General features: G+C 36.9%; 1 protein-coding gene across 1 annotated transcript; it reads right to left on the bottom strand.

Annotated features, from left to right (window-relative positions):
• Positions 1–11,740: 11,740 nt before the first annotated feature.
• On the bottom strand, positions 11,741–13,446 carry LOC136843512 (uncharacterized). The gene is made up of 2 exons (XM_067112047.1): positions 13,437–13,446; positions 11,741–12,225 (listed from the first exon to the last, which is right to left on the bottom strand). The coding sequence occupies exons 1-2, from the start codon at positions 13,444–13,446 to the stop codon at positions 11,741–11,743; spliced, it is 495 nt and encodes a 164-aa protein (XP_066968148.1).
• Positions 13,447–16,003: the final 2,557 nt, after the last annotated feature.

Raw genomic sequence — 16,003 nt, 5'->3', positions numbered from 1 at the left:
GGTCCGATGGTGGCCTACCCTATATCGTTGCCAACTTTAACCTTAAATGAAATCAAAACTACTGAGGCTAGAGGGCTGCAATTTGGTATGCTTGATGATTGGAGGGTGCATGATCAACATGCCAATTTGCAGCCCTCTAACCTTAGTAGGTTTTAAGATCTGAGGGTGGACAGAAAAAGTGCGGACAGAAAAAAGTGCAGACAGAAAAATATGTGGACAGACAGACAAAGCTGGCACAATAGTTTTCTTTTACAGAAAACTAAAACAAAGAACATCTCTGGACCATAACACACCCTAATGTTATACCTACAAAATATTCCAACACGATCCTTAGGTTATTTTCAGCATCTACCACAACACACCTAACAACCGTGTCACAAGCTGCTTCTAGGTCTATGTACACTACATACAACTTTTGCCATTATTCTTAAATTCCTTACACAAATTTTTTATACCAAAATCTTGCTCAATACGCCCTCTGCCTTGTATAGAGTGTGCTCTTTCCTTACCAATTCTTCACTATCCTGTCTTATAAATTCATTCAAATTCTACCATACAGATTTCCAATAGATAATTCTAGTTCTTGCAATCACTTAGGTCACCTTTTCCCTTTCTAAACGGAACGACATCAACACTCCCATACCTCTAATCTGGATTGGTATTACAAAATCCGGTCACCCAACACTCACATAAGTAAATGAATATATCAAGTAAATAAATAAATATACATATACTGTATATGTGTGTAAATATATATGTATATAAATATATATATAATATATATATATATGTGTGTGTGTGTGTGTGTAATTGTAATAACCACAATACCCTCTTAACTTTCTCGAATTCTTCGCGCTTTTTTGGATACGCTTGTCACTACAAAGCCTTAAGATCCAAGTGCAAAAAAATATGAAGAAATTCTGACGTGCGATAGCGGAAAACGAACCCGGGTCCGCTAATCAGAACGAGGTACCATTGTCAACCTGACCACGAGAAGGATAAAAGTCTATTGCCTCTCATACATACATATGAATGTCGTTTTCAGATGATATATATATTAGAGCTGGACTAGACCCATCCTCACCATCTAGCCAAGTGGACAAGCATTAAGCTACATGAATCACGGTGATGTGATAAAATTCATTCATATATATATATATATATATATATATATATATATATATATATGTGTGTGTGTGTGTGTGTGTGTGTGTGTGTGTGTGTGTGTGTGTGTGTGTGTGTGTGTGTGTGTGTGTACTCACCTTAACTGGCAATCAAAGCAAACAGACAACCAATCTACAACGCTACGGAGGACTTAATTCTACTACCATTGTAATGGGAGAACACAGTTACCCAGCGAAAAAAAAAATCCTAAAGAAAAAAATTATATATACTTCATTCTTGCCTAAGCCTTCCTCACTTTGAACTTTTCCTCACTTTGAACTTTTCAATTACTAATCAATGCTACATAAGATCTGGTTCTGAGAGTCAGCTAAGCATCCAGAAAATTAGAAAGGGACCATAACTCCCCAGCTAACTGAGCGTGTTTCCGCCTTACATGGATAATAATAGCCAAGTATTTTCTTTTGTTAAATACAATCTTAGTCTATTTGTCGTCCTGTCGTCATAAGTCATATTCCACATCAGTTTATCACAAGAATAAAAGTTCCTGTTGCGTGTCACCACTTTCATCGGATCGACTTACGACAAGCACAAGCAAACTCGTTTATTATTACCTTCCAGTGGTCGCTGAATCCGGTTTCTGAAAAGCTCTCTTCCTCGGCTAATTGAGGTGTTGTGTGACAATATTTGCTCTCTCTCTCTCTCTCTCTCTCTCTCTCTCTCTCTCTCTCTCTCTCTCTCTCTCTCTCTCTCTCTCTCTCTGCCATGGTACTTGATAGGATTGTTCCTTTCTTCTTATCACACAACGGAAATTCCTAAGTGACAACTATTTTGTACTAAATTTTTTCATAAACATAATTTGGAGACATACAAACACAATAAAGGAAATTATAGGCATGTAGAACATTCTCTCTCTCTCTCTCTCTCTCTCTCTCTCTCTCTCTCTCTCTCTCTCTCTCTCTCTCTCTCTCTCTCTCCTTGATTATTTATGGATGTTTTCATTTGTCTTACACTTGCTCTTTTGAATTTTTCCTTCTTGCTGTTGCATACGACATGAGCGAGGTTCCTCAGCTTTAAAAAAAAAAAAGTCTGGACTTCTCCTTTTATGATCCCGGTCTCCACGTCAAATATTAACCATAAACTAAAGCACCGTACGTTTGTGTTATATACGCTGGGTATACACACGCACACACACATATCCCTATCGAACTATTATCTATCTATCTATCTATCTATATATATATATATATATATATATTATATATATACACGTTTATAAATATATATATATATATATATATATATATATATATATATATATATATATATATATATACATACACATATATATATATATATCTACATATATATTGGAACTTCTTTTCTTGCTTCACTGCTAATACACATACTGCATTTGTGACTCGCCAGCAAAACTTTCTTGGGTTACCGGTACTCCCGCTTATCTTCAAGACTGAATTACAGGAAGGATGAAGGAGATGAATAAAACTGCTGCTCTGCTGCTTCAAGCATGTGTTCTCAAAGATGACAGATATTTCACTAGTTAACTTACTAGGTCTACAAATCTAACAAGTTTCAAAGACAAAGATTCTTCTCCACGAATCCTCCGCCTCCAGGGAGTCCTATTATAGCCTCTAGTCACTTTGAGTCCAGCGTAGCTTTCTCGCCTCCGAATTCGAATTTGTAAACTACGCTGGGCTCAGATTCCTTATAGCCCCTTGGGGTAACAAGGATTCTCTTCACAAGAATGGCCACCAGGTTGAGGCGGCTGACGATTCTCCGGGGTATTTCCTTGCTACTGCGATGTTTTCTCTTCGCAATGAAGTAGCTTATCCACATCTAACCCTATCTTCCAAACCTTTCTACTTTAACTTATGCTCTTTTGGCCCAGTCTGCCTTTCATTTTCATCAAGTGCTGTTGCATCTAAACCTCCCTGACAACTCTTCCACAATTTCCAGTCATTCCACAATGAAACAACACTCCAATATATAGGTGAACTGCGGTCGGAAAATCGAATGAACGGAGGATCCAAAATGAAAATTAACGCAAATTTCTGTCCAGAAAAATGAAGGCAAAAATTTCACATATTAGGACGATTCTCCGTGAATCTCCCAATTCCAGAGAGAATCCCGATGGCCAGTAGCAAAGTTTTGTCAAGCGTGTTCATTCCAGTTACGAAGGCTAGGAAGAGTTTCTTCATTGTCTCTTCTCGTTACCACTTTTCATGCCTTTAATTATGTATTTCTTGGGTGTGGTAAACGTTTCTGTGATTCCGTATTTGGAATCATCTTTTCTGGTTCTTTTCTCAACGCAGGATGTATGTATGTATGTATGTATGTATGTATGTATGCGTATATACATGTACATATATATAGCCTAGTATATATATACATATATGTATGTATATATAATGTATATATATATATATATACATATATATATGTATATATACAGGTATATATATACATATATATAGGTATATACAAGTATATATATACACACACATATATATATATATATATATATATATATATATATATATATATATATATATATATATATATATATATGTGTGTGTGTGTGTGTGTGTGTGTGTGTGTGTGTGTGTGTGTGTGTGTGTGTGTGTATCATTCGGAGACCATGGCAGGATTGAACTCTTAATGCTGTCCAACCCAGCGGCTACCACACAAGCTACACCATTTTTTGGCACTCTAAAGAAGGCTTTCTTTGGCAATCTCAAAAGCAAGTAGGCCTGCACAACTTTTTCCTTCGAATGTAACTTACTTTCTCTCTTCCCCGTCCTTTATATTTTTCTTGCATTAGTGTTCCACTTTCAATCAATTTATGTAAATGGCTCAATCCTATCTGATCTTTGTTACCCGCCAGAGAAGACGCGAAATACGAGTCTGTGGGATTTCGTATCACGTACAAACTTATCACTTGAATGGAAAGAATATGAGGCAGATTATATATATATATATATATATATATATATATATATATATATATATATATATATATATATATAGAATTTTTTTATGAAATACATATTCTACTACTAAGCCAAAGGTATGTATTCTGTGACCAAGGATGCATACAAATATATATATATATATATATATATATATATATATATATATATATATATATATATATATATATATATATATATATATATATATATATATATATATATATATATATATATATATATATATATATATATATATATATATATATATATATATATATATATATATATAGTAGTGACGATTAAAGAACTCAAACAGATCAAAAGCTTCCTCTGTCAATGGTGTTTCTCTCCTTTCTTTAAACTAACGACTTCTTCGTTTTTAATTACCTGAATCTCCTTAAATAGTCTCTGTTTCTTAACACTCCCGCACCAAAGCCCTCGATATTGGAGACTTCATTTTCGGCAACTATCATTCTTAGGTTTCAGCAGGAAAGAAAACTCAAACGGCCAACTCGTTCTTTGTCAAGGCCATCATCAAAAGTAATATAATTCAGCTATTTTTTTATCCGTTATCACCTACTACGAAACCTCTCTGCCATTTGTTTCTCCAGCCAACATTTTTTTTTTCCATCCACCTTGTTCATTCATTCCTTCGCAATCTGTTCCTTTCATCCGGTGCTTTCAATAACACTTCGACGGCGCTCACAGAATAACACACACGAATACATTTTTGAATTCCCTCTGATGGAAATTGTTTTCGATCCCTAAACCCACACAACTGGCAGCAGCATCCTTGGTTACAGAATACATACCCTTGGCGTAGTAGTAGAATATGTATTTCATAAAAAAAAAAAAAAAAAAAAAAAAAAATATATATATATATATATATATATATATATATATATATATATATATATATATATATTTTTTTTCTTATCTATTTCCTTCATTGAGTCTGCACGCTAGACATCATCTTCATTCTGCACTCAATATAGATTATTATTTTCGTGAAAGTTATTTTAATAAGATGTAAGATATACCCTTACCAAAAGCCTTGACAGTTTCTGTATAAAGACCTATTAAGCAAAACAAAGAACAGACATAAAAAAAAGAATGAATGAAATATAAAAACAATTATTATTATTATTATTATTAATATTATTATTATTATTATTATTATTATTATTATTATTATTCAGAGGATGAACCCTATTCATGTGGAACAAGCCTACAGAGGCCATTGACTTGAAATTCAAGCTTCCAAAGAATACAGTGTTCATTAAAAAGCAGTAATAAAAGGTAATGAGAAATACAGAAAGAAGAAATCACGTATTAAAAAATAAAAGAAAACAAACGAACGAATTAATATTAAAAAAATGGAAGTAAATGATTAAAATACAATAGTTGTAATTAGGATAGTAACGCATTGCATCTTCATTTGAAGATCTGAAGTTCTAGTCATAATCACAAGACTTAACATACAAGGACACACAGGCTCACCAAAACAGCTTTCATTACAAGAATAAGTAGTCTTTCCCTTTACTTAATCCCCTTTAACCCTGAAGAAGCTCGCTGACGTGTGAAACGACATCAGATCTCCAGTCCAGATAGGTTCACGATTCTCGATAAGGTTATGCAATCGGGTCAATAAATCGATCAGCTTCGATTTAAAGCGGTGCTCACACCATGTGCACACTGTCTCTAGAACGAGAGTGAAAATTCTGCTTTGTCGTCTTCTTCGAAAGCGAAATTGAAACGACCATTAGTGCAAAGTGATGTTAATTACACAGGCTTTGATTTGATTGGAGACAGTTTAATGCATATTATATTAACGCTTATTGGTAAAAAAAACAATACGGTAATTTGCATATCTAATGCGATGCCCGTACGACGTATCCTCGCGCAGAGAGAGAGAGAGAGAGAGAGAGAGAGAGAGAGAGAGAGAGAGAGAGAGAGAATTACTTTCAGTACCAAGCTACTACCGCCCATCAGGAGTACGTTACCAAACTCCGTACACTCCGCTACAGAAGACGGAAAATACTTACATCTAATAAAAGCATCTATATCACTTCCATAAACACTTTGGAGACAATCCATTCAATATAAATTCATCTTCAAAAATAGATTTTCTCACTCACGAACCGCACATAGAATACGTTATACAGAGATATCAAGAACTTATCCTCACGAGAAATGCCAATCTACAAAAAGCTCAAGCTTTAGCACTCAGTTAACTACCAAGAATCAATGAATTTTTTTTTTTTTTTGTTACGCAATATCAGAAGTATAAGATGTTTATTAAGAAACGCAAAACCGTCTAAATTGTTTACACCGTAAATAAAGATTAAAACATCGAGATTCTTTGACGTGATAAATTTACAAAAACTTTCATTTTACGAGAATTTGAAACCCAAAGAAAAGACTTCTCATATTATGATTCTCCATAAAACACCGCTACGTCCCAAACGCATTATGAAAATATATTACGATGAAGCAGTTAAAAGTAAAATCTTGTACTTAGTTCAGTGTATTAAATCACAGGGATAATGATCGTGAACAAAGGCTCCTAAAGAGTGAGCCATATACTGTGTGTATATATATATATATATATATATATATATATATATATATATATATATATATATATATATATATATATATATATATATATATATATATATATATATATATATATAGTATATATATGTACAGTATATATATATATGAATATATATAAAGTCGCCGTAAACGGATGCTCTAACCTTCAGAACAATGTCTTATACTTTCTTAAAAAATTAAGATAATTGACAGGTATTACTAAGGGGACTAGAGAGGTGACATCCCAAGTCAGCCTACTTCTACTGCAACATTTTACTCTACCTTTAACGCACAAAGAGAGAGAGAGAGAGAGAGAGAGAGAGAGAGAGAGAGAGAGAGAGAGAGAGAGAGAGAGAGAGAGAGACAGACAGACAGACAGAGAGAGACAGAGAGAGACAGAGAGAGAGTAGGAAGATTATAGGTGAGACTGAGCCTATGCAGGCCTATCATAAAAAGTAAAGACCTTTCAGATTATACACACACACACATTATGTATATATGTGTATATATATACGTAACATATATAATATTTATCCGTATATATATATATATATATATATATATATATATATATATATATATATATATATATATATACACAAATATTTACACACAAATACATATACATACTCGTGTGTTGTTTACTAACTCAGTTTCAGTCGATATCAGATAACCGTTGAAAATAACTTTGAAGTAAAATCCTGGTGACATCTGCCAGGACTGAAAATATTTTGCTCTCTCTTTCTCTCTCACCTCTTTGCCATTGCAGAAATCCTGATAAGGGGGTCTCTTGAATCTTGTTTTAACAAAACAAAAGCCGTAATAGCGGCGTGTGATGTCTAAAAAATAAGAAAAAGTTGCGATGGGTTTTTAATTTTACAGCATCAGCCACAAAATAAAATGCAAATGCAAACATATATACAGTCACTTGTGCACATACCCTACATACATATATATATATATATATATATATATATATATATATATATATATATATATATATATATATATATATATATATATATATAAATATATATATATATATATATATATATATATATATATATATATATATATATATATATATATATATTTTTTTTTTTTTGAGGGCTGAAATACATATATTACTACAAAGCCAAGGGTACGTATTCTGTGACCAAGGATGCTGCTGCCAGTTGTGTGGGTTTATGGATCGAAAACAATTTCCATTAGAGGGAATTCAAAAATATATTCGTGTGTGTTGTTCTGTGAGCGCCGTCGAAGTGTTATTGAAAGCACCGGATGAAAGGAACAGATTGCAGAGGAATGAATGAACAAGATGGATGAAAAAAAATATTGGTCGGAGAAACAAATGGAAGAGAGGTTTCGTAGTAGGTGTGGTGATAACGGATAAAGAATAGCATCTTATTTTAAAACTATAATTCTCTCTCTCTCTCTCTCTCTCTCTCTCTCTCTCTCTCTCTCTCTCATTGAGGCAGTGTGAGGCGCTGCCCTCTTGACAAGTCACTGCCTTCATATCCGTTGCTGGATGTCCTCTCTCTCTCTCTCTCTCTCTCTCTCTCTCTCTCTCTCTCTCTCTCTCTCTCGAAGACGACGTAGTAGCTTTGGGGATTCACTGAAGGCTCATCAACAGCTAGTCACACCATTTACACATAATACGCCATTCCGGGTTATTAAAACCGCTCCTTTCAAATTTCTCTTTCAGTCCACCTATCCATCACTCTCCAGGCCTTCCTCCCTTTCTTTCTCTAACTCTACCTTATTATTCTCTTTTTCCTCCATTTTTTTTTCTATGACCGAATCTCTCTCTCTCTCTCTCTCTCTCTCTCTCTCTCTCTCTCTCTCTCTCTCTCTGTCAAGTTGTCCAGTTTCATTTTTACAACTTTGTCGACAACTGTTTCGCTCTCGAGTGTATCTTTATCAGTAGATTTCGATATCAAACTCTCTGTTGTCTGATAAAAGCGTGAAGGCAGCTAAGTGTAAAAAATTAAACAGTACAATGAACATCCTATTATAAACAAAATCACTTCTCGTAACAGACTGAGTTAGCTAAAAGATGAGAAACAAGAGCTGGACCTGTATTTAAAATCCAGTTCATTAGTAAAAACAATCTGCTACATAAATAATCTGAGATTTTACTTGGACAAACAACAGCCTTTTATTTTCTTCAGGCACAGATAGACAGATACGAATGAAGCATTGAGCAGGCAAAGGGAATTTACAATTGGCCATTGAGTATTCTTTCCTTTTTATCGAATATCGTGAAAAACTTAATTTAGGAAACGGGTCACCGAACACACTGGCATGAATTAATTTGAAATCTAATCTTTCAATGAGTATTAACAATTTAATTTCTCGCATTTAACACGACAGAAACCTCTTTCCTAGATTCCAGTGCCTCAAAATTACTCCCAAGCAAATTAATATTTCATAAACATTGCACTAGACATCCAGCGTCAAAATGATTGCACTAGAAATTAAGCATTAAATACTTATACCTCATCATTTATACATCTCGTAAACAACAGACCTCAAAATAAAAGCAAGCACCTAACATGCAATTACTCAGTCAACAAGTAAAACACCTGGCTGCTTTGGTGGTGGGGTTGGGGGTGGGAATAACTGACACCATGAGACACGCTTATCACAAGACTCGTACCTGAACCTCGTGACGTCACGAATCCGACACCTACCGCAGACGGGACTCGAATTGCCTCGGAAAAAAGACAAGGGAGCATCGAGAGACGAAAGACGTACGGTTTGGGATGTTTTCTTCTTGCACATCAGGTGACAGGAGGAACGTGTGATGTGAAGAAACCGACTGATATTGATTGAACTGTCTAAAACTGAGGGATGACAGAGAAAGTGAGTGTGTCATGCCCCAAAGTAATTACTGTATTCCCCAAAGTTGCTGCGTCGTATTCGAGGAGAGAGAGAGAGAGAGGGAGAGAGAGAGAAATTTGTTTTTAAAATCTAAAATTCTTAAAATGTACATCACGAGGCACTAAGGCTTGTAACTATATAAATGTCTTAATATTTTACAGATTTTTTTTATTAATTCAGCGCTAGAGCTGAGAATTTTGCTCTTTTACATAAAATAGACATATAACAACAATCATGTAAAAGAAAATTATAAAATCGGTAAACGGCTCCCACTGAAATTTATCATTATACATCTCAATGACAAAACAATTTTTCAACAGTAAAATATTCATTTTTGTTATTACTGCGTCTGCCTTTCATCAACATCAGCTTTGGCATCTTAGCCTCACCTTTGCGACCTGTTTTGTAAAATTAGCACCCACCCACCCACTCTCTCTCTCTCTCTCTCTCTCTCTCTCTCTCTCTCTCTCTCTCTCTCTCTCTCTCGCGACTGTTGTGGGTCGCATCTAGGGCGGAGAGAGCGAGGAAAGATGAAGAGTTATAAAATACTAAACATGTATGTTCACAACTCCGTCAAAAATGTATACCATAAAAATGGGAGGGCCTCGACGAGGTAGTCCTTACACCATTGAGGTTAAACAGCATTCATAATATAACATTCTTTCCTGTCAAATAGTCCTACAATAATAAATACTAGAAAATTACATACACAGAATGAAATCGAACCAAAATTATAATTTGCTCTAATGTGAGCCAAGCCTATAATGTACTCAACATGAATTTAGCCTACGATAAACTAAAAAAAAAAATAAAGTTAGGAATAAAAATTTCCTAAATGCCCATAGCAGTCAACAATCGATCTATATCTATATTCCTGTTCGCAGAGAAAGACTTCACGCCGAGTAATTTTCGGACAAACCCAAAATGCCCAGGAGGTAGAGCGAGAGAGAGAGAGAACAGAAAAGAGGGAAGATACAAACAGAAGAGAAAGCAGGGGAGAGGGGAGAGTCCAAATACCTCTGAGGAAGAAGGAAGGGAAAGGAGGATGAAGGATAAGGATGAAAGACATGAATGGAAGTGCACCGGAGAGTGTGGGGAATGTGAAGGGCATACGGTGGAGGGGGAGAGGGGTGGCGGGACACAGAATTTAGAACATGGGGAACAAGGGAAGATAAGGGTTGGATGAATATGGGAAGACGGGGAACATTCTCTTCGTTGTATTATTTTTCCGAAAAGAACTGAAGCAATATTTTTAGTTTAGATATCTATGAAAAAAAGGGTGAAAAAATAATGCTTTATTCCGTACCTTCCAAATTTTTATTTTTAAAACAGTAATTCTTAAATGAGCAATTATGTAATCTTTGGTCCATAAATTCTACAATTATTATGAGAGGCGAAAAAACACTAATATTCCAGTACAAGAAACTATTCTATACCCTCTAAAGCCTCAGACCTAATTCTAAGTTCAATGCTTCAGTAAATTTATAATCATAGAAAATAAAATATATCTTAGGGAAAATATATTTTTGACCCCCAAAAATTGTGTACTTCAAAGATTTCGAAATACGTAACTCATTTGAGGAGAGCTACAATTAGGGAAAAATCCATGATCGATAAAGTACTCTCTCTCTCTCTCTCTCTCTCTCTCTCTCTCTCTCTCTCTCTCTCTCTCTCTCTCTCTCTCCACAAAGAAGCACCTACATCAACGCAGGAAGAATAAGGCAAAAGATAAAGTATATTTCATAACTCAAAAATTTCCGATAAAGAAGATATAAAACTCAATATACCGCTCAAGTGAAAGTTACAGGCTAAAAAGAAAACTGTTTCAAGACCAAATATCTCAGCGATATTTAGAATTTAAAAAAGGAATTCACAGAACATGAAGAAAAATCGTTTTCTTACTAAGTATCAGTCTCTCTAGAGAGCGAGAGGAAAAAGATGGGTATTCAATAGAAGAGAAGGTATTAGACAAAAGGAAAAGAAATATGTTCAATAGAGAGGGGAGAGGGAAAGGTGTAGAGAGGAAATGAGAAAGTTGCATTCAAGAGAAAAATGGAGAGGAAGGAATGTAACGGAAGGAAGTGGCAAGAATAAAAGGGTACAACGGGAGGGAGGAAAGGTATGCAGGAGGGCAGGGAGGGTCTTCAATAGTAGTCAGGAGGAGGGGTGAGGATTGGGTAGTGGGGAGGAGGGGGTAATGATTGGGGTGGGGAAGAGGGTGAGGATTGGGTTTGGGGAGGAGGGGTGTTGATTGTAGGAGGGGAGGAGAGGAGAGGTGAGGTTTGGAGGGTGGGTGAGGATTGGGGTTGGGGAGGAAGGGTGAGGATTGGGGTGGGGAGGAAGGGTGAGGATTGGGATGGGAGAGGAAGGGTGAGGATTGGGATGGGGATGGGGATGAGGGGTGAGGATGAGGAGGAGGGATGAGGATTGGGGTGTGGGAGGAGGGGGTGAGGATTGGGATGGGGAGGAGGGGGAGGAGGGGTGAGAATTGGGGTGTCGGGTAGGAGTGTGAGGATTGGGGGTGGAGGAGGAAGGGTGAGGATTGGGGTGGAGGAGGAAGGGTGAGGATTGGGGTGGAGGAGGAGGGGTGAGGATTGGGGGGTTGGGGGGAAGTAAGGCTTGCCATAGACTTCAGGCAAATAGATACATTAGAGCGGGTCAAGGTACGAAAAACTAAAGGGGGGGAATGTAGGCAATTAAAAGGAGGGTAAATTAAACAACGGACAGAAGGGTAGGAAGTGCAATGGACGGAAAGATAAATTGTGCAACTGTAAATTATACAACAGGTGAGAGTGCAAAGTATGTAACAGACGAGAGAAGTTAAGGTTCTCGAAAGACATTATGGTAAGGTAAGAAACTGACGAGAAGATAAGATACGAAGTAGACAAGAAAAATAGTTTTGCAACAGACGGAAGTAAACAGGAATTTAAGACGTCCATCAGACGAAAGAAGATTGTTAACGGCTACTACTACAAGTATGAGATGCAATTCTCATGTTACATCGTACTATTGACGGGAAGATGATGAAGGGAATAGACGGTAGAGAAGATTTGCAAGGAATTGGTGAGGTATGCCTTAGACAAGATGGAATTGTACAGATTACACTGAAAGGTGAACTATACATCCGACAGGATGGAATTCTATACAACAGGCGGAAGGGTATATTGTACGACAGGCAGGAGGGTACTGAGTGCAATAAACAGGGAAAAGTGTGAGACAGAATGGAAGGCAATGCACACAACAGACGGGGAGGTAAATTATGCGACAGACGGGAAGATGAAGAACTCAAAAGAAACGAAGGTAAGGAAGATAATAGACGGAAGGGTAATTTATACATTACCTGCCAAGGAAAGGTTCGCAACAAAGGTGAAGAGTGATGCGAAACGTACATATATGAAGGAAGGCTAGCAAGGGATATGAAAGACAAATCAGAGATGTGAAGGGTAAAAGTGGAGAAGAAGTACCGATACGAAAGACTGGACGAGACGTATGGAAGACAAGGAGGAGATAAGCTTGAGGGAAAGGAAGTGCAATGGAAAGATATCTACATTGGTTTGAATGCGCATGAACGATGTAATATAAAACTTATAAATGAAAAAATCACATTTTGAAAATCAGGGAATAACAGCTAGTATTCTGACTTAAAATTCTTGCAAATGGAGGATGCTGTCATGAGATAGAGAGAGAGAGAGAGAGAGGTCTTAATCTGACATGCGAAGAGAGTTTCACGAAAAATGTAGAAAGTTTCTCTCTCTCTCTCTCTCTCTCTCTCTCTCTCTCTCACAACACATTAAGCAGACGTCATCTGATCAATACAAATGTCGCCATCTTCTGACTCACTTTTAATCATTCAGACTATACCATAAAAATACTTTTACTTTCTTTGCAAGTAAATTTGGCGGCCTAATAATACACATAAATCACGTTCAGCTCCACAGAGAATGAGTCACCGGATTAATTCCTTAGGCCCTCGGCTTTATGTTCATGTACGTGCAGAGAGAGAGAGAGAGAGAGAGAGAGAGAGAGAGAGATGCACTGTTCTCTGCGCTTTGCAAAGCAACAGAAAACGCTGATGAAAGAGAGAGAGAGAGAGAGAGAGAGAGAGAGAGAGAGAGAGAGAGAGAGAGAGAGAGGCACATGCACTCTAGTCTCTACTTTGCAAAGCAACAACAAATATTGATATGAGAGAGAGAGAGAGAGAGAGAGAGAGAGAGAGGCACATGCACTCTGTTCTCTGTACTTTGCAAAGCAACAACAAATATTGATGAGAGAGAGAGAGAGAGAGAGAGAGAGAGAGAGAGAGAGAGAGAGAGAGAGAAAGAGAGAGAGAGAGAGCGAGAGAGAGAGAGGCATACGCACTATTCTTTTACTTTGCAAAGAAACAGAAAACGTATATGAGAGAGAGAGACGCATTCACTGTTCTCTGCGCTTTGCAAAGCAACAGCAAACGTTGACGAGAGAGAGAGAGAGAGAGAGAGAGAGAGAGAGAGAGAGAGAGAGAGAGAGAGAGAGAGGCTCATTCCCTATTCTCTGTGCAACAGCAAACGTTGATATGAATAATACATCCCATCTTGACCAAAAATCGCTTTTTAAGTTCGCAAAACTTTCGATGTGAAATCAATCCCACTTTTCACATGTACGTCAAAGCAAGAAAATAAAAAAAAAAAAGACACCGAGCGAAACAGACCACCAACACCGCCACGAGAGAGAGAGAGAGAGAGAGAGAGAGAGAGAGAGAGAGAGAGAGAGAGATACAAGGGGAAGCAAGTGATCGTCCGCTCGTCCGCTAATCAACTTTTTCCCCAGCTAACACTGACGTCGCAAAGTTCAAACGACGCCAGGTAGCGCAGGTGCACAATCGAAAGGCTATTTGAATATAGACTTTTTTTTTTGTATTTTCGTAGGTGCTGAAAGGCTTAAATTAAGCGATAATTGTCGGCCGAGGACAAAAGATGAATGGAAAAAGTCTGGGCACAAAGAAACGGGAGGTAAGCAGGTCATCCTCGTATAATCGTACATTGTCATTTATTTCGATATATAAAGAGCTCTTCCATGAAAGGGGGAGAGAGAGAGAGAGAGAGAGAGAGAGAGAGAGAGAGATAGAGAGACTGTTTTCGCTTCCATTGTTCCATTATGATAATGATCTGAGCCGCCGAATTAGAACGCTGTTGCGTTTAGTGTACACAAGCAAGCCTGCTGCCAAAGTAACACTTGGCGTACACACATGCTTGTTCATACTGAGGATGTAAGATCAAAGCGCAGTGTACAAGACCTGTATTAACTAATGGGCGTACAATAAAGTCAGCTTTTAATTTAAGGGCTGTCTAAAATAAACGAATAAAACTGAAAACGCAAGTATACTCAACCTTGGTCACGTTAATATAAATTGTATGTTTGTATCAAGTGAAACTGTGTCACTTGCTTGAGTTTTCTTCGTAGTTTATTGCATACGGCTGCCAGTTTACTTTAATAATAATAATAATAATAATAATAATAATAATAATAATAATAATAATAATTATAATAATAATAATGTATTCTGTTGCTCCGCGTTTACTTCACTGACCTGAACAATAAGCTGCAAAGAAAACGCACGCAAGCGACAAAGTTTCATTTAACATAAGCGTACAGTTCTTTTTACTCAATACATAAGCACAAGAAAAACATACTTCCACTTAACAGCTAACACAAATAAGAGTAATAAATGGAAAAGGCATTAGTATTTTTCACTGATTTTTCGCCCAAAGCTTCATACGTCGTGCTCATGCATAAAAAAGAATCGAGAGTTAAAGTCTTAAATATATAATATACATTTTGATGGCGGGTCGCTTGACCACTCGATAAGGTCATTTTCCTCTGCGAATGAAACAAGTATAAGATGCGCCGAAGTTTCTTCGGCGCAATCGAGTTTTCTGTACAGCGTATAATGCTGTATGAAACTCTCAGCCGCAGCCCATGAAGCTTTCAGCCCAGGCCCGGTGGTGGCCTGTGTTGTTGGTACCTATACCGCTGCCAGATGCACGGTCATGAATAATTTTAACCTTAAATAAAAAAAAAAACTACTAAGGCTAGAGGGCTGCAATTTGGCATGTTTGATGATTGGAGGGTGGATGATCAATAACAATTTGCAGCCCTCTAGCCTCAGTAGTTTGTAAGATCTGAAGGCGGACAGAAAATGCGCGGACGGAGAGACAAAGCCATCTCAATAGTTTTCTTTTACAGAAAGTTAAAAGGAAATTTATTTATTTTGTCATCAATGTTAAACTGACGGTTACATCATCCACAAATATCTTGTTTTAGGTTAGTTGCCTAGACGATTGATAATGATTTTATGGTACGAATATCTTGCGTACCATCTCCTGACCTCCCTGCGTACCACGACTGGTACACGTACCACAGGGTGACAA

This window comes from Macrobrachium rosenbergii, chromosome 11 (genome assembly GCF_040412425.1).
Source record: "Macrobrachium rosenbergii isolate ZJJX-2024 chromosome 11, ASM4041242v1, whole genome shotgun sequence".
Lineage (NCBI taxonomy): Eukaryota > Metazoa > Arthropoda > Malacostraca > Decapoda > Palaemonidae > Macrobrachium > Macrobrachium rosenbergii.
This window is presented reverse-complemented; position numbering and strand designations above follow the sequence as displayed.